Source organism: Rhincodon typus, unplaced genomic scaffold, assembly GCF_021869965.1.
Source record: "Rhincodon typus isolate 14 unplaced genomic scaffold, sRhiTyp1.1 hic_rhity00001602, whole genome shotgun sequence".
Classification (NCBI taxonomy): domain Eukaryota; kingdom Metazoa; phylum Chordata; class Chondrichthyes; order Orectolobiformes; family Rhincodontidae; genus Rhincodon; species Rhincodon typus.
The window spans coordinates 1-21,829 of NW_025967240.1; the positions used below are offsets into that span (position 1 = coordinate 1).

At 41.0% G+C, this 21,829-nt stretch overlaps 1 protein-coding gene across 4 annotated transcripts; it reads right to left on the reverse strand.

Moving 5' to 3' along the window:
• Positions 1-158: 158 nt before the first annotated feature.
• LOC125481287 (protein O-mannosyl-transferase TMTC3-like) lies at positions 159-18,986 on the reverse strand. Of its 4 annotated transcripts, none has more exons than XM_048592644.1 (5): positions 18,888-18,971; positions 11,804-12,001; positions 8,310-8,528; positions 2,981-3,080; positions 159-704 (listed from the first exon to the last, which is right to left on the reverse strand). In XM_048592644.1, the coding sequence occupies exons 2-5, from the start codon at positions 11,990-11,992 to the stop codon at positions 571-573; spliced, it is 642 nt and encodes a 213-aa protein (XP_048448601.1). In that variant the 5' UTR covers positions 11,993-12,001; positions 18,888-18,971; the 3' UTR covers positions 159-570. The 4 variants fall into 4 exon arrangements, with proteins under 4 accessions (XP_048448601.1, XP_048448600.1, XP_048448598.1 ...); XM_048592643.1 differs by lacking the exon at positions 18,888-18,971 and adding an exon at positions 18,629-18,838 and having other exon boundaries at positions 11,804-12,004; XM_048592641.1 differs by lacking the exon at positions 18,888-18,971 and adding an exon at positions 13,128-13,368 and having other exon boundaries at positions 11,804-12,004.
• Between the last annotated feature and the right edge of the window lie 2,843 nt (positions 18,987-21,829).

The window sequence follows — 21,829 nt, forward strand, 5'->3', positions numbered from 1 at the left end:
CCTATTCAAACTTATTAAGAGGTTCACCTAATATAAAGCGTCCTTTTCCAGCAAGTTTTCACCCATATGTACTCAATGTTTTTTGTGCTTAATTGCTGAATTGCTCAATTTTAAGGACACAACAGGAATTTCAAGGAGCATATTTGTAATTGGTCTTTCGAGGATTGATTAATCTGAACTTGATTTTGCACCGGAGCCTTTCAAAGATCTAGTAAGGCACACGTGAGTCCGGAGCATGCTCTGGTACTCAACACATCAGTGAGTCATGGATAGAGAGTTTTGTAGGAGCCTGGAAACACTTCCATCCCACCTATCACCTCCCTTCAAAATCTGCAAAAATGTACATTAAACCTTCCCACTGTGTCTGATCACTGTCTTCATTTCCACACAATAAACAATTCTCATCATCTCCCTTGTGGTGCATTTGCTGGCTATCCATGTCCTCTGGTTGTAAAGTCTTCTGCCAGTGGACTGACTTTCCCAGACTATTCTGTCCTCTGGAACATACAATTATATGATCCACAAAGGGAACCTCAATCACATGGGACTCAATAATTGCCTGTTTCCCATTTACAGTATTATACTTACTCCTTGGGCAACAAAGATTTCATAGACAAAACATATGCCGATGACCGTTATTCCTTGTTCCTTGCATAAAGTTGCAACAGCAACTAATATTACAGTGACCACAATAGGAGCCCACACTGAGGAAGAAAAAAATAACTGTTATTTTGTCTAGTACAATCCACACTGCTCCCCGACAAAGTGCAGCTCTTCCATGAAAACCATTATTACAAATACAAAAAAAAGCAAGAAAGACTTGTATTTATCACACCTTTTACAACTACAAAAGTCCCCAAAGTAGCTTATAGCCAATTAAGCATAGTCACAGTTGTAAAGTCAGAAATGTGACAAAAAAAGGGACATAGCAAGCTTCTGCAACCAACAAGATATTGCCCAGAGAATCTATTTTAAGGCACTGATTGATGGACAAATATTGACAAAGGCAAAGGGAACTCTATCTTCTGAGTGAGATACTAAACTCTGGCTGGCCTCTGAGGTGAATTATAAACTCCTACAGGAGCATAAGAACAGGGATGTTTAGAGTGTTGGCCAATATTTATCATTCTACCAACATGCAAAAACAGATTCACTTCGTCTTTCTTTTACTCGATCACGGGATGGAGGCAAACATTTTGACTGCACTTTCCCAACTGCATTTGAGAAGGTGGCAGTGAGAGATCTCCTTCACCTACTGTAGCTCATTTGTGATACAGCATTGATAGCTAATTCCAGAATTTGATCTAACAACAGACAGTAAACAGCAACAGTTCTAAACCAGGGTGGCATGGGGTCTTCAAGAGATTTACAGGCACCTTGTCCTTTTAGGTAGCAGAGACCAAGGGTTTGGAAGATGCTGTCAAACCACCTTGGGTGAATTGAATTGTATCTTGTAACTGGCACACACTGCTGCCACTATGCGTTAGTGAGGCTGAACATTTAAGGTGATGGAGGAGGTGCAGATCAAACTGGTTGCTTGGTCCTGCATTCTACTGTCTGCCTTGAGGATTGTTGGAGCTGCACTCATCCAAGCAAGTGGAAAGTATTGTGTCACACTCCTGACTTGCACCTTGTGGTTAGTCAAGAGGCTTTGAGGAGTAAGGTGGTAAATTACCCACCACAGAATTCTGAGCCTGTTACCTGTTCTTGTAAGCATAGTATTAAGAAATTGGCCCAGTACAGCTCTTGATCAATGGTAATGTTGATAGTGAGGGATTCAGCAACAGTATTGCCTTTGACTGACACAGAGATAGTTAGATTCTCTTTTGTTGGAGACAGTCATTACTGGCGCTTTTGCAGTGTAACTTTCATTTGCCATTTATCAGCCCAAACCTGAATGTTGCTCAGTCTTGCTGCATGCAGGCACTTACTGTTTTAGAATTGGAACAGTTGGAAATGTGACCGAACACTGCACAATATCAATTAATATCCTTACTACCATTAACCTGATGAAGGAAAGGTCATTGATAATGTAACTGAAGCTGGTTGGATTGAGAAGTCTTCACTAAGGAACTCCTACAGTGACGTCTTGGGGTTGAGATAATTGGTTTCCAGCAGGCATAACCATTTTCCTTTTGTACTGGTACTGGTATGATTCCAACCAGCACAGAATTTTCCCTAATTCCCTTTGACTATAATTTGCTAGGGATCAAAAAAAGCAATTGGATAAATCCTTTACAAAGAACTGCAGGACTGCAAGGAGAGCGGGACTTATCAGCCAACCTTACCATGGAGCCAGCATAGACACCATGTGTCTATGTTGTATCATGAATGTCAGTATAGTGGTAATATCGCTGTACTAGTCATCCAGAGGCCCAAGTTAATGCCCTGAGACCCCTGGCTTAAATTCCACCACCTGTTAAATCCAATTATTACATCTGGAATTCAGTGACAGTGATTGCTATCATTGACTGCTGCAAAAATCCTTATGGTTCATTAAGGCCTCTTAGGAAGGAAATTTACCATCATTACCCAGCTGACGTACACATGACTCCAGACCCACAACAATGTGGTTGGTTCTTAACTGCCCTCAAATGGTCTAGTAAGCACTCAGTTTGAGGCCAATTAAGAATGGAACTTATCAGCAAAGAAGCCAAGAACTATGGTCATTCCAACAGCTTGACATAGAAAAGATAACTCAAAACAGATTTTTTGTCAAGTTCGTGTTGGGCATTCATGTGGTGAAAATTTAAGATTGAAAATGAACAAGAGAGAATCAATTTTAAGAATGAATAAAAAAAAAAGCCAACATTAAAACAAGTAGTCCGGAATTTGTCCAAGAGAGTAAATGCAATATTTTAAGTCTTTCAAGCAGCTGCTTGCGGTCATGAGATGGTCACTGAATAACATGAATAAAACTTCGCTCATATTCCAGATACACGGACTTTGGCAGCTATTACAGAAAACCATAACACATTACCGATGGAGTTGTTGGGACCTTTAGACTTGGTGTACGATAAAAACGCAGCCAGGAAGAAAATGGAGGACAAAAGCTCAGCCCGACCTACAACTCCGGTAACCTGCAGCATAAACAGAAAGAGACAGATGTAAATCTCTATGCAAGACCAGCATTTAATTCTTTACTTGGATCACATAGCACACAAACAGGTCGTTCCATCCAAACAGACCACGTCAGTACTTACACACCACACTCTTCACATTCTTCTTCATTCAACAGGACAAGCTTCCATTCCCTTCTCTCTCATATACTTGTCTCATAATCCCTTGCATGAATCTATAGAATTTACTTTAATGCTGTGTGTTGAGGGGTCCAAATTCTCACTGTCTGTGTAAAGAGAAATCTCCTGGGATTTCTGGATGACTATCCTATATTGATGGCCTTCAGTTAAGCTCCTCCCTACAAGAAGAAATATTCTCTCTGTAACCACTCTATCAAACCCTTTCTCAATTTTGAAGACCTCTATTAGGTCATCCCTTAACCTCCTGGCTTCAAAAGAAAGGAAACCCAACTGTCAACCCATTCCTGAAATGTGCACTCTTGCATTTCTGGCACCATTCTTGTGAATCTTTTACGCATGCTCTTCAGTACCTCTAAATACTTTTCAGAGTATGGCAAACAGAACTGCATGTAGTACTCCTAGCTAAGGTCTAAACAAGGTTAGACACAGCTTTAGCATGTTGTCCTCAATTTCACCTTCACCTGTTTAAAAATAAAACCCCAGTGTCAATTTGCTTGTTTATTTTAGGCCTCAATAACCTGTAGTACAGCTTTTAGTGGTTGATGTACCTGTATTCCAAGATCCTTTTGATGCCTGAAGCAACTTGGACTCATGGCTTCCAAGTGACACACCACTGCCAACCCCTTCCCCCATGTTCTTTCTACCAAAATATATGACCTTGCATTATCTGAAGTTAACTCTACTTCCAGACTACTTGCCCATTCTACAGCTTTATCGCCTTCTATCATTTGTTGCAGTCCCCCTCAATATTGACTATGTGCCCAAACTGGTGTCATCTGCTAAATTAAAGTGGTTCTGATTCCAAAATCCAAATCCCGAATGAAACTGTGAATAACAGCAGTCCTTGTGGAACAATGCTACCCATTTATTGTCGTTGTGAATAGCTTCCAGTTACTTCTACTCTCTGTTTTATGTCACGTAACCAGTTCGCAGTCCTCCCTTCCACTTGTCCCCTGTCTAAGCATTCTCTATTCTTAAAAAATTTTCGGATATGTTGCTAAATTTTCAAATGCCGAAGTGGCTTTTACAAAAAAATAATCAGTTGTATTCAATTCAATCCCTGTCCTAAGCACCTTCCACTCAAAGATTAGGAGTGCTTTCTAAAATACCTTCAGTGATTTGAGAGATATCTGTGCTAAGGAATAAAGTCAGTTCAGCGACTAACTAGGTGAGGTGCAAATGCACAGCAAAACTTCCTATGCTCTGCCTAACCATGTGCTATCACCTTTAATCCCAGAAGACCACCTTCTTCTTCAACAGTGTGCTGCTGCCCTTTCCACAGGTGTCTTCCTGAGTCAGGTGGTTAAGGGTTCAAATCCCAACCTAGAACCTTAAACACAAAATCTAGGCTGACATTCCACTGCTGCTACTGAGGGGGTGCTCCACTACTGAAGGTGTCATCTTTATGAGATGATTAAAAAAAAGACAGGCTCTGTTAAACCTCTATCACTCATGGGATTTAGATGCTACTGGTAGGTCTGATATTTATTGTCCTGCCTCAACCGCCCCAACAAAGACTACATCAAATTGGTGACTTGAACCACTGTAGTCCTCATGTGTAGATACAACTACAGTGCTATTTGCAAGAGAGTTCCTGAATTTTGACCCCAAAACAACACAGGAAGTGATTTTTTTTATTTATTCAAGGAATGACGGCATCACTGGCCCTTGCCCATCCCTAATTATCCAGAGGGCAGTTGAGAGTCAACCACATCACTGTGGGTCTGGATTCATATATAGGGCAGACCAGGTGAGGATGGCACATTTCCCACCCTAAAGGACATTAGTGGTCCAGATAGGCTTTTTATGACAATCAACAATGATTATGTGGCTGCAATCAGACTAACCTTTTTAATTCCAGAATTTAAAAAAAATTGAATTCAGAGTTCATCTGCCGTGGTGGAATCTGAACCCATATCGCCCCCAGAACATTAGCCTGGGGTTCTGGATTACTAGTCAGTGACATTACCACTACAACACTGCTTCCCCTGCATCCCTAACTGACAACATCCAACCTGGAAAATCAGTCCAAATGTAGTAAATGGTATCTCAGACAGAATGGCCTTGCCCCTAAATGAGTTCCTGGACCCACTGAGACAGGACATATTAATATTGTTTGATGAGACACTTAACCAAGATTCAGTGCCCAATTTCATGGCCAAGAACTTCCAGATGATGAGAAGCACAGATGAGTCACCAGCTCAATATTGAAGTAAGATTGTCTTCATGCTTTATGGTGGATAGTGAAATCTTTTCCAGTCAAAATTATCACAGTCTGAATCCATTTCTGTTCTCATTCCTCAGGTGCTGTGAGATACTTTGATATTTGTATCTCACTTTGTATCCATGAAGAATTCAGTCTGCTGATGCATAAATCTCAAACTGATGTAGGGAGAGAAAGAATTGCTTTCACTTCGTTAGCTCAAAATGCACTCAAAATTCAATGACAAAACTGGTGGGCTTATCACCAATGACACAAGCTGGAGAACACAGCATTCAACATTAGTTGCCAACACATTGGGTATAATAGGATCAAATTTAATGTTTCTAAATATCTGTACTCAAATTATTTTGGATCAGAAATTTGGCTAGCTGTCAGAAGACGGGGTGGTGGTTGATGGGAAATGTTCATCATGGAGTTCAATTACTAGTGATGTACCTCAAGGATCTGTTTTGGGGCCACTGCTGTTTGTCATTTTTATAAATGACCTGGATGAGGGCGTAGAAGGACGGGTTAGTAAATTTGCGGATGACACCAAAGTCGGTGGAGTTGCGGATAGTGCGGAAGGATGTTGCAGGTTACAGAAGGACATAGGTAAGCTGCAGAGCTGGGCTGAGAGGTGGCAAATGGAGTTTAATGTGGAAAAGTGAGAGGTGATTCACTTTGGAAGGAGTAACAGGAATACAGAGTACTGGGCTAATGGTAAGATTCTTGGTAGTGTGGATGAGCAGAGAGATCTCGGTGGCCATGTGCATAGATCCCTGAAAGTTGCCACCCAGGTTGATAGGGTTGTTAAGAAGGCGTACGGTGTGTTAGGTTTTATTGGTAGAGGGATTGAGTTTCGGAGCCATGAGGTCATGTTGCAGCTGTACAAAACTCTGGTGCGGCCGCACTTGGAGTATTGCGTACAGTTCTGGTCACCGCATTATAGGAAGGATGTGGAAGCATTGGAAAGGGTGCAGAGGAGATTTACCAGGATGTTGCCTGGTATGGAGGGAAGGTCTTATGAGGAAAGGCTGAGGGACTTGAGGCTGTTTTCGTTAGAGAGAAGACGGTTAAGAGGTGACTTAATAGAGACATACAAGATGATCAGAGGATTAGATAGGGTGGACAGTGGGAGCCTTTTTCCTCGGATGGTGGTGGCTAGCACGAGGGGACATAGCTTTAAATTGAGGGGTGATAGATATAGAACAGATGTCAGAGGTAGGTTCTTTACTCAGAGAGTAGTAAGGGCGTGGACTGCCCTGCCTGCAAAAGTAGTAGACTCGCCAACTTTAAGGGCATTTAAATGGTCATTGGATAAACATATGGATGATAATGGAATAGTTTAGGTTAGATGGACTTCAGATTGGTTTCACAGGTCGGCGCAACATCGAGGGCCGAAGGGCCTGAATGCGCTGTAATGTTCTATGTTCTATAATGTACTAATAATCTCAAGTGATGTATGTTCAACTTCTTATGTTTGCATTTCTAGGCATTCTCACTTTCCTGCATTCTTCAAATAAAATCCCTTTGGGAGGATTTGAGCTGTCAGCTGTTGGGAAATCAACAGTCTAATTACATCACAAATAGCGAAGTGTAAACACCTGCTTACAATTCATTCAACTACATTCATTAAATACTTAGCCAATTATGAGCACTAGTCCTTAAAATTATGGAAGGGTTTGATAACAGGCAAATTGAGAATGCTTCATATATGGCAAGTCCAAAATTACAGTCTATAGGATAATCATTAAGTAATTGAAGGAATCCTACACCCTGACTGTGCGTAAAATATAGAACTCATTGCCACATTGAGTGATTGAAACAAAACGCAGAGATGCAATTGAGGACAGGCCACTTGAGGGATAAAGACAAAAGTGGTTATAGGGTTAAATGGAATGTAAGGAGGCTCAGGCAGAGATCCACAGGGATGAATGACAGAATTTATAGATTTAGACCAATCTATTTAAATCTGAAATGATTGCCTAGCCCAAGACGAAGCACACTACAAAGCTCACTTGTGCCACACAGTGACTAGGATTAGTTATTACACGTCGGTTCTGTAACAGTCATTACTTCCAGACCACACAACAAACTAGCCCTGGCTTATCTAAAATAACCAACAAGGAAGCTACACTCAAAATGGTGAGTCCTGAAAAGCATATCAATGAAGGTTCAAACAGCTACCTGAAGTTGACAATTGGTTGCCAAGAAAGATCACATCTGCAATCAATCTGTGGTCCTCTCCACACAAATCCTCTAAAGGCACACGATCAGCATGTGATTTTATTTTAAAAATCACACCGTTTGGACACCTCCATGGCCACACATTCCAAAGTGGGTCTTGGACCTGGGCCTTCTGGTGCAGAGGAAGGGTCACTTCCACTGTGCCTCAAAACCTTTTGTCTGGCACTGGAAAAGTTATTTTTAACCAACCCTGTTTGGACATGTTATGATACAGCTCCACGGCAGGCAGGCTTGAAACTGAACCTTTTGCTTCAGAGGTAAGGACATACCATTGGACCACAAGTACCCTAAATAATTAAGGTAATTCAATCACCACATAGCCCCTGCTGTCCCAATGTACCAGCTAATGACTATAGGCTTCTTCCGCAACCATTTGAAGTTGAGGACCTATGAGTGAAGAATTCATTAAGATCAATCCTAAAACTGAAAAGTGAGAATCAAGATAGCTCCATTGGCTAAAAACTGTGTTAAACTTAAAAAGTGAAGTGGGGAGTGCAACAGGAGCTTTTATTTTATTATAACACTGGCTTTTGCACATCTGCCTTCAGTTAAGATTGCATAAACCTCACACGCACATACATGTTTAAATCCTTACTCACCGCTTCAGTGTGAATTGGATGAACCGCAAAAAGCAAAGAAGCAATCAGACTGGATTTCCTGTCCAGGAACAAATGGCATACTTTGAGATAGATTACGCAGACCACTGCATGCAGGACAAGATTCAAGAGGTGGTAGAAAGCAGAATTCAGTTCACTGAAAAGGTAGTTTAATCGAAATGTGAGCACAGTGAGTGGTCGATAGGATTTGTGGCTCCTTTCCTGTGTGGGGAGAAACGTCTCTTTTAGAACAACTTAAAAACCTACGTATGAGTGTCACCAGATTAAAAAAAACTTATTTCTCAATTTACAAATAGATTTAAAAGCAGTGTTGAATAACCAAGATCTACCGACAAAGTATAAAGCAATCAGGTCATTCAAATCAGATTATTCTGTGTGGACCAATATTCAGCCTAATCAGCAATAATTTTTGTGTGAATTGGGATTTTAGCTTTGTCATTAAATTCTTCTGTCGAAATTATCCAATGCCACCTGATGTATTAAACATCTTTTCTTTGAATGGTACCAAAGGATCATTTACATCCACCATTAGTGTCTCAGTCTGAAAGGGAGCACCGCCAGCAGTGCAGCTTTCCCTCAATTGCGTGCTGGAGTCTTAAGGTTTGGTTCTGGTGCACAATAGGATTCTAATCCACAAACTCCTGACTCACGGGTAAGAATTTTACTGTCTAAGCCAAAGCTGATACCTATTGCGTAAAGGGCAGATCGCTACTTACTTGTGGTTTAAATCCAATAAAATCAAAAGGAAATAATTGTTTAGAATATAAACAAGGTAATGAAGTGTTCAGTTTGTAAAAAGCCTCAGGATGCTGGATTTCTGATTGCCACACAATAGGAGGGAAATGACTGCAGAGGAGATTCACCTGGATGTTACCTGGGCTAAAGCTTTTCAGCTATGAAGAGACACTAGATAGGCTGGGATTGCTTTCCTTAGAGCAGAGAAGGCTAGGTGAGGGCCTGATTGCGATGTACAAAATTATGAGGACATAGACAGAGTAGATAGGAAGAAACTTTTCCCCTCAGTTGAGGGCTCAACAACCAGAGGCATAATTTTAAGATAAAATGCAGGGGAGATTTAAATAAGTTTTTTTTCACTGGGATGGTGGGTTTCTGGAACTCACTGGCTGGAAAAGTAGTAGAGGCAGGAACTATGACAATATTTAAGTAGTATTTAAAGGACCACTTGAAGTGCCGTGGTATACAAGGCTACAGGACAAGTGCTGGAAAGTGGAGTTGGATAGATACATGCTTGACAAGCAGCATGAACTTGACAGGCCGAAGTGCCTCTTTTGTGCTAGAAAACCTTCTGACAATATCCTTACCCTTACATTTTAGGGAGGATCTGAAAATAGTGGCTAAGAGACAAAATTAGTTGACAAGGGTTTCATTAAAGATGGGACTTAAAGCTATGAAGCGAAGCTTGAGAAGTTATGGGTGGCAAGGAATGGCCTGATAAAAATCTTCATGGTTTTGAAGTGTATGTAGTAAACTGTATTAGATTAAGAGGAAAGATTATTAAACAATAGTAGATTAGTAAACAGTAACAGATTATTTACATTGGAGGAGGCACAACATTAGCACAACAGGAGAAGAGTGAGGAAAATGGGAAAAAAAAAGTTCCTTCAGACAGAAAGCAGTTAGTTACATTTTGGAATCTTGTGAACACTTTTTTCACAAATGGTACATTTCAGTTGGAAGACGCTGGGCAGAGGAACCAAGGGATCTGAGAGTGAAAGTACATCAATTACTAAAAGTTAGACCAGAGGTGAGCAAGGACAGTAAAAAGCAAACCAAAACAAGGCTTCATATCCAGAGGGTTAGAATGAAAAGTCAGGAGATATTTAGAAAACTATAGTGAACCTTGGGTTAGACTGCATTGTATGCAGTTCTGCTTGTATTGTTATGAAAAGGATTAGAGACATTTGAATACAGAAAGAAAATTTACAAGGACAATAGCAGAAATGAGTGGAAACAAACGTCAGGAAAGGTTTGACAGGCTAGGTTTCTTTCTTCTTCTTGAAAACAAAAGAGTCAGGTCTGCTTCACCATTCAATAAGTTCATGGTTGATTCGATTGTGCCCTTAAGTGTGCTTTTCTGCCCACACCTATTACTCTCAACTCACTTGTCAAAGATTCGACTACCTCAGCCTCAAATATAATCAAAGATCCAGTCCTCTCTTGTTGGCTGGGGGAGAGAATTCCTGGCTTAATCTGAGATGCAGAGGATCTTGGTGTCTTACTGCATGAATCGCTTAGTACGCAAGCACAGCGAGTAATTTAAAAAAAGGCCAATGTCCTTGTTTATGGCAAGGGGAAGTGAATACAAAGGAAGGAAGGCATCAGTTAAACAGATATCAGTATGACCACATATCAAGTATAATGTACATTATTGGCCTTCTCACGTATAGAAAGATGTAACTGCACTGGGATCAGATCAGACAAAGATTTACAAGATTCCGGAATTGGAGAGTTTTCCAGTGAGGAAATGCTGAACAGACTAGGCATGTATCAGTTTAGAAAAGGAAGAGGAGGTGACTCGATTGAAACATACAACATCCGACGGGTCTTGACTGGGAGCATGTGGAAAGGATGCATCCCTCTTGAGGGCAAATCTAGAACTAGGGAGCATCATATGAAAACATGGGGTTGCACATTTAAAGCAGAGATGAGGAGACCTGTTTTTCTCAAAAGGTCATGAGTCATTGAAACTCTCTTCTTTGAAAGGCAGTGAAAGCAAAGTCTGATTTTTTTTTGGGTGTAGGATGATGGATTCTTGAGAAGTAAAGAGATGAACAGTTATCGGGGTAGTAAGGAACGTGCACTCGTTGGATCTGCCATGATTTTATCAATTGGTGGAGAAGGCTCACATGACTAGTGGCTGAATGAAAGAAATCAGGAATGTGTAGCAGGCAGGAATGGGAAGAGCACAGATCACGAAGGGTTGGAGGAGATTACAGGAATAGAAAGGGTCAAGGCCAAGGAGGGACTTGACCAAAGGATATGGATTTTAAATTCATAGTGTTGCCAAAAGGGGAAGCAAGGCAGTTCTGTGAGAAGTAGTGGCAGAAGAATGGAAGGTGATGTGAATGAGCTGAGTTTTGCATCAGTTCAGGTTTATGAGGTGCAGAAGATAGGAGAATGGCCAGGAAAGCACTGGATGAAAACCTGCCGATTGTTTTGTACATGCAACAATCTATAGGAATTCCAGATGATTTTGAAAGAAAATAAAAATAGAAGCTGGAATTGGATAATTAAGCCTGTTCTTTCATTCAAGTCGGATCTTTTCCACAAACCGCAATTCCATGAGAGTAGGACCAGATATGGTTATCATCAAATATTGACTATATATCTACATATCATTGTTTAACATCTATATTGTTCAAGTTTTAAATCAACTTTAAAATCATTTTTAAAAATTAAGCGCAAATATGACATTGAAATGCGAGATTTTGAGATAACAGCAGAAATGGCATTACCTCATTCATAGGAGTTCCCCAGAAGTCATTGTGGAATAAGTTCTTTAAAGGTGTTGAAGGATGCAAATCTTTGTTATCCAGAATGGCAGAGACGTCATCAAAAACAAACCCACAATTCGTGCTGTTCCAGTAACAAATGGCCACTACCGCTGTCAACAAAACTACCTCCTTCCAGCTCAACTCAGCCATCCTCACAGGCTGCTGTAGAAAATTAAAACAATATTTTAAAAACACTTTGTTTTCATCTCCTTTACGAAATAAACTAAGCAAACCCACAACATAAAGCCTTGCTAATTTTGTTTCTGGTTTGAATAGAAACTCAACAGGACTAGTGTGATAAACACTGTGACTACAGAAGTGTCACCTGTTGGGAACTCTGTGAAAAGTTACTCACCTCCTGGCTATGAAAAGCTATCTGCTACTTACAAGGCACAAGTTAGGAGTGTGATGGTATATCTTCCACTTGCTGACAGCTACCAGTTGCAACAACACTCAAGAAGTACAACACCATTCTGTACAAAGCAGACCACTTGATTAGCATTGCATCACCACCACTGGAGCACTGTATACTGTCTACAATCAACTCAAACTTTAACAGCATTTTCTATGACCTCTACCACCTGAAAGAACAAGACAGAAGGTGCTGGGAACATCTTGTAGTTTCCCTTCAGGTCTCACCATGCTGATCTGGAACTATACCATAATTCCTGATATACGGTTGAATCAAAATCTGGGAACTCATTCCCTAACAGTACTATGGGCCTACGTACTCTATATGGTCTACAGACAGTTAAAGCAGGAAGATCAGCACTTTCAACTTCAAGGGCAACTAGGGATGGCAGCAAATGCTGGCCTTATTTACCAGCAATGCCCTCATCTGAGAAATTAATACAAAAAGGTATCTATTGCTTCTTATTCTACACTGAACTAATCATCCCACATCTTTGTTTGAGCAGAACTTAGATCTAAGCAGAAATTGTCTACCAAAAATCACTGCAAGCTGATAGAAGATGGTAGGGAAGGGACTCCTGCTGTTCTAAAATGGAGGTTCCCTTTTAATGCAGGTCGCCACAACAGACTTGTCTTCATTTGTGAACATACTTGGTTTCCTTGGCGAGTGTCCAATGTAACTTGTACGCGCAACAAACTTACATTATTTACGAGCAACCACAATCTCATTAATATGTGCTTGAACCTCCTAAAAATATTTATGTAGGAGATCCAAATCTATGAAGATTTTCTAGAAATATTTTGTACTTTTTTGGTTAAAAATGTGCATATTTCATAATATTATTTAGAACACACTACTCCACACAAAACATACCATCACAGATTGGCTTCAGCTGTTGCAGTACTCTATCAATAAGCTCGTTGAACAATAAGCCAATCCACAACTAAACGTCAGCTTTCCTGCTCTTCTGATGTTGCTTGGCCTGCTATGTTCATCCACCTTTACACCTTGTTATCTCAGATTCTCCAGCATTGGCAGTTCCCACTATCTCTAAATGACACACACAGGTTAGGCTCCCCTGAGTGCACTGCAGGAGGCAGAGACATTGTGGGACCATCACTAGGATTAATCCAGAGGCCCAGGTTATTGCTGTGGGAACACATGTTCAAAATTCACTATGGTGTGGAATTTAACTCTAATTAATAAATCTGAAACAAAAAGCTTGCTTTGATGGTGGTGACTGGGATTATCATCAAATTTTGTAAAACAAGTTTAGGGAAGGAAATTTGCCATCCCTACCCATGCTGGCCTATATGTTACTCCAGCCCCACAGAACTGTGGTTGACTCTTAAGTGGCCTCTGAAATCATCGAGCAAGCCATCAAAGGCAATTGGGAATGGGCAACAAACGCTCGTCTTCACAGTAGTGCCTACATCCCATGATGTTTGTTGCTCTCCTACCAGCACCAACACCCCGACAGCTCTCATATAAGATCAATAATTAATTAAACTGGTCAGACTATCAATGGCCTAGAACAATCCTCATTCTGAGCAGACGATGGAGTGTAACAGTGCAAATGATCTGGCTAAACATAATCAAGAGGATATCCTGTACCTGTAATAATTCTATCCTTTAAACAGATGATCTGGTTGTTTTCACACTGATGTTTGTGGGACCTTAACTCTCACCATTGCCCATTGACCATTCCATCACACAGCTGGACAATTCATGTTCTACTCCTCCATAAACTCTGCTTCCTTAACCCTAACCCTAACATGCACCAAGTTCCATTCACCCATCACCCTTCTGCTCAATGATTTACACTGGTTTGTCTCTAACTCCCTCCATGGCCTCAGCCCTATTAGCCTTTAGATTCACGCACATCCTCAATATCCATTGCTCTATGAAATCAAAACACATGTATGCTATTAGTCTGAAATAAGACAAAACAAAAGTTGTAAAACCTCAGCAACTCTGGCAGCATCCTGCAGAGAAACAGAGTTAGTGACTCTGGATCTATGACACAGAATCAGAATCATTGTTTGACCAACATGGCCATGCCTTCTGCCACTGGGCTGTTGGCCCCAAAATTCACTCCCTTACCTTTGCTTTGATTCAAAATGCCCTTTGTCAAAAACTTTGGTTACCTGCCCTAACACCACCATAGGTCCAGGGTCAAATTTTGTTTTAATGTGAAGCAACTTGAAATGTTGCACTACACTAAAGGTTTCATATAAATGCAAGTTGTTTTGGTTGTATTACAGACTGTCACCATTGCTGACTCCAATGTTTTATTGACTAAATTTGAATTCATGAACTTTCATGGTGGGATTTGAACTATATCTCTGAATCATTAGCCCAGATCTCCAGGCTATTACAACCAAAAAACAGCGAGCTGGAAATGCTTGAAATTTGGTACACAAACAGAGAGCGCTGAAGAAACTAAGCTGGTTTGGCAGCATCCAATGCAGAGTCACTGCACTCGAAACGTTAACTCCACTTCTCTCTCTACAGATGCTGCCAGCCCTGCTGAGCTTCTCTGGCACTTTGTTTGTTCTCTTGATCATTAGTCCAGTTATGATACTATAGCAATAGCTTAATGCTGTTTCTGTAAGCTGGTTTACCAAATTATACAATTAAGTTGTAATTTTAATTAATATACAGTGAGATCCTTTAGCTGATATTGTAAAAATTCACACGTGATGAATAGGCGAATCCTGACAGCCTATCCTCCTATTCCTGTTTTTGCTATCCATGTTCCTACTCGTACTAAAGTCCTAATCACGTGTTACCCCTGGGCTTGCTGAACTCTAAGCTCTTAATTAATCAACATCCTAGTATTAAAGTTTCCATTTCAGTTTTCAAATTTCCCTCCAGCCCCATAACTTCCCCAAGCCCTTCACAATATTCATGTACCTACAACTCTGGCCCTTCAACATCCTTAACTTTAAATGGCCCTCATTAGCAGTCACACCTTCAGCTGCTAAGGCCCCATGTTTTTGAATCCCTACAGTGCTCTCTCAAAACATTTCTTCAAATCTACATCCTTGAACAAGCTTTCTATCATCTCCTAATACCTCCAAGAGCTTGATGTTAAATTTGGCTTGATAATCCTGTGAATCACCTTGAGATGTTTTATTACATCAAACAGTTATAGAAATAATGTGTTGTTCTTGCTTCCTCTCCATGCACTTTATGCAGTGCATCATTCCAACATACAAAATTAGGAGGAGTGGACTACTCAACACCTAGAGTGGGCTCTGCTCACAGCTCATTCAGTTACTCTACATTCCCATTTACACTGATAGTATTTCACATCCTTGATCATCAAAAATCTATCCACTTCTACCTCAAAAATAGTCAAAAGACTCAACACCCATTTTAAGGTAGAGTTCCAAATACTTTCAACCCTTTGTGAGAAAATATTTCTAACTATCTCAAATGCATGACTTTTTAAATCTTTAAACAGTGCCCCCAATTTCACAAACAAGAAGAAACATCCTCTCCAGATGCACTATGTCAAGACCTCTCAGGAGTTTATATATTTAAGTCAAGTCACCTCTTACTTTTCTAAACTCCAGCAGATACAATCTTAGCCTGTTCAACTTTTCATCATAATACAAGCTTGCCTATTTCTGAAGGCAGATAAATGACAACCACATTGTTGTTGTTCTGGAGGCACATGCAGACCAAAGCTGGTCAGGAAAGCAGATTTCCTTCTCAAAGGATAATAGTGAAACAGATGGAACTTTATAGCAATCAGTGTTAGTTTTGAGGCCATCATTACTGAGACGTTTTATATTACAGACTTAAAGTTGAATTTAAATTCCATTAACAGCCAGGATTTGAATCCACGCCCCCCAGAGCATTCATCTGGATTTCTGAGTTACAGATTGAGTGATCTTAACAGCTCATCGCCACCAAGTTTCTAACAGGACTTGAACCCATAAACTTCCTAGTCATACACAAAAATGCTACTCACTAAGCCACAGTTGATGCTGAAAATAGATGTACCCTTAGAACTATAGATGTTCCTTTCTCAGTGGAGCAGAATTTAACTGATCAAACATCAGCAAGTTCAACTGTGAAATCATCAAGCTGCACAGTCAAAGCACATTAAGCTTTAAGCTCCAGTGTCTCACTTTGTAACAATTAATAAACATCCTCTGTCTCAGCATTGCACTGTGTTTTTCAGGCTGTGACAAGCTCAACTCTTTCAGAGGTTGCTCAAACATCTGTTTTCCTTGTCTATACATATTCCAGCAACTGTTTCCTGAAGTCATCTTCAGGAACACTGGAGCATCCCAGCAACACTTGCTAAGTAAAAGGAAACCAAATGCACTGCACTCAGTAACGCAGACCATACAAATGACAACACTGTTGCAGACTTATTACAATTTGAGACTGGTTTGTGATAACTATGTTCTTTTTCACATTCAGCTGTTTAATTCTCTCTTTGTAACTTGCTACTCCAGAGTCCTGTCAAAGTAAGTCAGTTTATAAAATAAAAGGAACATCGCAGAACACAATAAGTCAGGGCTAGAGTAGCCTTGAAGCCTTTGAGTCCTGGCTCTGCTTTTCAACAAGATCATGACTAATCTTCCATATCAATTCTACTTACTGAGACTATCTCCTTATCCCTTTGTGCCAAAAATTCTATTTACCTCTGTTTTTAACTTACTCACTGACTAAGCATCCACAACTCTCTCAAGTACAGAATTCAAAATACACCCTCCGAGTGCAGAAACCTCTCATCACAGATCTAAATAATTAACTCCTTACCTCAAGATCAAGACCCCCATACTCTGAATTGCCTAGCTAGGGGAAACATTTTCTTCACATTTACCCTGTCAAACACAATTTTATATATCCTAAAGAGATTTTTATTTTACTTTTTCAAGTGACAAGGACTTTGCTGACATGCCAGCATTTGCTCTCTTTGAGAAAGTGGTGGTGAGTCGCCTCATTAAATTGCTGCATTCCATCTGATGAAGTGACACCCAGTGTTATAAAGGAAAGAAATTCCTGGATTTTGACCTGAAGTCAAGGAATGTCATTAACAGTTCTAAATCAGGATAGTCTGTGCCTTGAAGGGGAACCTGCATCTTTCATTATTCTAAATTCCAGGGAACATAAAACCTAATCTACTCAAACTCTACTCACAGGACAATATTTGTTTTACAGTTGGCATATCCATGCCAGACTTGTGTGAACTGCCTTAAGGTTTAGTTTCTGGGCATTCAGTCCAGTCCCCTGAGTAACCAGTTATCCTATATTACAAAGGAGTGTCTCTTTTTGACTGCCCCACACACTTTAAGGGAGACTTTTAACTGTTATTTTTAAGCACAACCTGCGAAAGACCGAGACCCCGCTAAGGTTACCAGCTCCGACTTGCCCTCAGTCAAGCACTACCTATTTTATCCCGTAACAGTTGGTCACCATTGTCTAGTCTGTGATCTCTCCCTGAAGTTTCATCTCCCTCGCCTTGTCATGCTGCCCCTCAGTCCACTGGAGCCTCGTTACTTACTCGTCAAAATCAGGATGATCAATCCTATGAAACAAAATGAGACACACTTCGAATAGGGAGTGGGTTTTGGTCAGGGAGAGAGGGGACTTGAAGACAGTATGTGAGTAGTTTCAACAGGACTGGGTTGAGAGGTTTTAGCACTATTACTTCCATGTTATTCAGGCTATTAAGTCAACTAAAACTTCTCTTGTTGAGTCACAACATGATCATCCTTCCAGCTGCTTGCCATTTCAACAATTTACCCTGCTCCCAGGCTAACATTATATGCTGGGGCTGCGACAGTGCTCCAATGAAGCTCAATACAACTTGGAAGTGCACCATCTCATTTTCCCTTGAAGCACAGCCTCTAGGAATCAATATTGTGCTCCATAACTTCAGGGTCCTCCATTTTTCTTACATCCCCAACATTTCTTGCTGGCTTTGCTCTTAGCAGTTTTGACCCATTTTCTCTTTTCCACAGCAAACATTTACACCTATTTCGCATCGCTGTATCACCTTTACCACCATTATCACTCCCTTTGTCTTCTGAGTTCTGAAGAAAGGTCACTGGACTCAGAACATTGTCCAATTTCTCTCCACAGATGCTGCCAGACCCGAGTTTATTCAGCAATGTCTGTTTTTTTCACTCATAATCTGTTTTACTTGCACCTCCTCCCTCTTTCTGCAGCATTAGAAACACAGTTTTCCAGTTCCTCAGTTCCATGGTCACACTGTACTTGAAACATTAAGTCTGTTCCTGTCTACACAAATGCTACCAGATCAGCTGGGTTTCTCCAGCACCTACTGTTTCGACTTCAGATTTCCAGCATCCGCAATAATTAGGTTTTATCACCTCTCTACCACTCACTTGCAGACCCACTCCAATTCACTCTGGAGACTCCCAGGTTGAGTCGTACCATCAGGACATCCCAGAAAATATACAACAAAGGGTTAACGAGCACAGGGTAAAGAGTTAAGGGATAAAAGAGGAGTAAGGGGCAAAGGGGGGGTAAGGGGTGCTTTGAAATATGAACTGTCGCCCTGCGGCTCCCCTCTCCCAATCTGTCCTTCCATTTGACGGAACCCGATACTACAAGGCCCCCTCCCACCCGTACCCCCTCCCTTACCACTGCGGTGCTCCTCCCTGCTCCAAGACTCCACCCGCCGTTCTGCTAATTGCCAGCTCCACTCAGCGACATCTCCTAGCAGCTACCCCGTTCCCCCCCACCCACCAGACAGCATCCACTTCCGGTCCGTTCTTAAACGGCCCTGCCCTCTCACTTCCGGTCCGTTCCCCTCCCAACGCCCGGGGGGACATCGGCTGCGGCCAGTGTCTCCGGGCTGCAGTTTGTTCCGCGCATACCTGCTCTCATGTGTTTGCACATTACCTCGACAAACAATCTTTACAGGAATAGCAAGTAGAAAAATAAAAAAAAAGTTGATCTGAAATAGACTCCTGCTAATGGGAAATAAAAATGGAAAAATGCTTATATTTAGCATTTTGGTATTCTGTCCAACCTCGCAGAGTGGATCTTGCAGCTGCTCCTGGGATTGCAGGCTTAGTTCAGATTTATTTTACAGCTTTACAGTTATTATAGTCATCATATTTGGATGGATAGATGAATAGGAAAGGTTTTAAAGGATATGGGCAAGGAGCAGGCAGGTAGGGACTAGTTTAGTTTGGAATTATGTTTGGCATGGACTGGTTGGACTGAAGGGTCTGTTTCCGTGTTATGTGACTCTATGACTATAACAACAAGGGAAAGCAAGACAATCGTTCAGATGTTTCTCCTCCAAAATAGAAACAAACTGCATATTTCACAAGTTTTGGTTTGATTTAATTTATTATTGTCACATGCACCTATGTATAGTGAAAAATTTTGTTTTGCATGCTGTACAGGCAGATCATCCATAGTAAGTGCATGAGGGTAATAGAACAGAGCGAGGAATACAATGTGAAACTTCTATTCATTCATGGCATGTGGGTATTGCTGGCATGTGTTGCCCATCCCTAACTGCCCTTGACAAAGTGCAGTGAGCCACCTTCTTGAAATGCTCCAGTCCATGTGATGAAGGCAAACACACATTGCTGTGAGGAGGTGATGCATTTTGGTAAGGCAATCCAGGGCAGGACTTACATAGTTAATGGACAGCACTGAGGAATGTTGCCAAAGAGACCTGGGGTGGAATTGCAGGTAGACAGAGTGGTAAAAAAGGCGTTTGGCATGCTTGCTTTCCCTGGTCAGAGTAGTGAGTATAGGAGTTGGGATGTCACGTTGGAGCTGTAAAGAACACTGGTGAGACCCTGCGTACAATTCTGGTCACTCTTCTATCAGAAGGATGTTGTTAAACTTGAGAGGGTGCAAAAAAGATTTACAATAATGTTGCCAGGACTGGACGGTTTGAGTTATTGGGAGAGACTCAGTAGGCTGGGGCTTTTATCCCTGGAGTGTTGGAAGGTGAGGCTGACCATTAGAGGTTTCTAAAATCATGAGGGGCACAGATAGGGTGAATAGCCAAGGTCTTTTTCCTAGGGTGGGGGAGTCCAAAACTAGGGGGCATAGGTTTAAAGTGAAAGAGAAAAGATTTAAAAAAGATTAGAGGGGCAACCTTTTCATGCCAAGGGTGGTGCACATAAGAAATGAGCTGCCAGAGGAGGAAACATTTTAAAGGCATCTGGATGGGTATATAAATAGGAAGGGTTTATGGGAATATGGGCCAAATACTGGCAAGTGGGACTATGTCAAATTGGGATGTATGGTCAGCACAGACAAGTTGGACTGAAGGTTCTGTTTCCATGTTGTATGACTCGATAAGTGAACTCCAGGATTTTGACCCGGTGATAAGGAAAGTTCAGGGATAGTCTTGATGTGTGTGGCTTAGAAGGGCACTTGCAGGTGGTGGTTTTTCGATATAAATCTAGGCTGTGCTCATCCTCCAACAGTAGCTGCTTCGATTGGTTGTATTCAGGTAATTCCACATGTTTAGATCGAGGAAAATCTCCTACTTAATCTGCTACAAGATGATCTGCAATTGGAATATTCCAGTACTGACTGAATTACACTATTGAACATCTTCAGGTTTTAATCTCTAAAAATTGATTCTTGACATAAACATGACATTCAAAGATATAGCAGGCTTAGTATTAATTGGCTGAGTATTTTTAATAAAAATATCATTTTCATATTTTACCATTTACGCTGTTAGCTTCTGAGACTGAGGGCTATATTCAATTAATAGAGGCACTGAAGGTGCTGAATATGGCAATAAACAGAAGAAAAATTAGCAGTGTTCGGTCCAATTAGCCAGCATGTTTCAACAACAATTTTTTTTTGGTTATTTTGATGCATGGTCATCAGACATTTGACACTGAGTGATACTCAGACAAATAGCAGTGTTGAGCTTAAGATGATAGTAGGGCAGGAAACTAAAACTAGGCAGAGGTGAATTGCAATGTATGCCCTCAAGGATTACAGGTTACTGGAGAGTATTTGACAGGGAATTCTAGAGCTTCAGTGAAACCTAAATACTGCAGTTCCTGGAGATCGGAAATAACATTGAATATGTGAAGAAAGTATTCATGCTTTGAGACCAAAGCTTCAAAACGTGAGCCTGTACCATTGCAAGTACCAAGCCACCAAGGCTGAGTCAATAATAATCGGGAATTTGCAATAAACCAGAAATGCAAAGATTGTGGAGGAGAAAGCAAGAACTGCAGATGCTGGAGTCAGAGACAATAAAGTTTGGAGCTGGAGGAACGCAGCAGGAAAGTTGACGTTCCTTCGAAGTGTCCTGACCCGAAACATCAACATTCCTGCTCCTGTCATGCTGCCTGGCCTGCCGTGTTCCTCCAGCTCCACATGGAGATTGTGGAGAATTGTAGACAAACAACCCAAACGTTGCTGTGTTCTCCCTCTAACATCCTGCTACCATTTAGTCAGTTACAGCATACACTACTGTTATCTCCACTACTGTATTCCATTAGTCACTGCCAAAGATTGAAGTTAGTGCCACCTAAAATCATACCCATTCTCTCAGGGACCTGGAGAGGGGTCTTTCTAAACCAGAT

Bases quoted from the DNA above. Each gene is read 5' to 3' on its own strand.
- LOC125481287 (XM_048592641.1), bottom strand. The intron at 3,081-8,309 runs GTGAGTAAGGAT...TTTATGCTGCAG, and splicing joins ATCCAATTCACACTGAAGCG to GTTACCGGAGTTGTAGGTCG. The intron at 705-2,980 runs GTAATGTGTTAT...TTTCTTCCTCAG, and splicing joins AGGTCCCAACAACTCCATCG to TGTGGGCTCCTATTGTGGTC.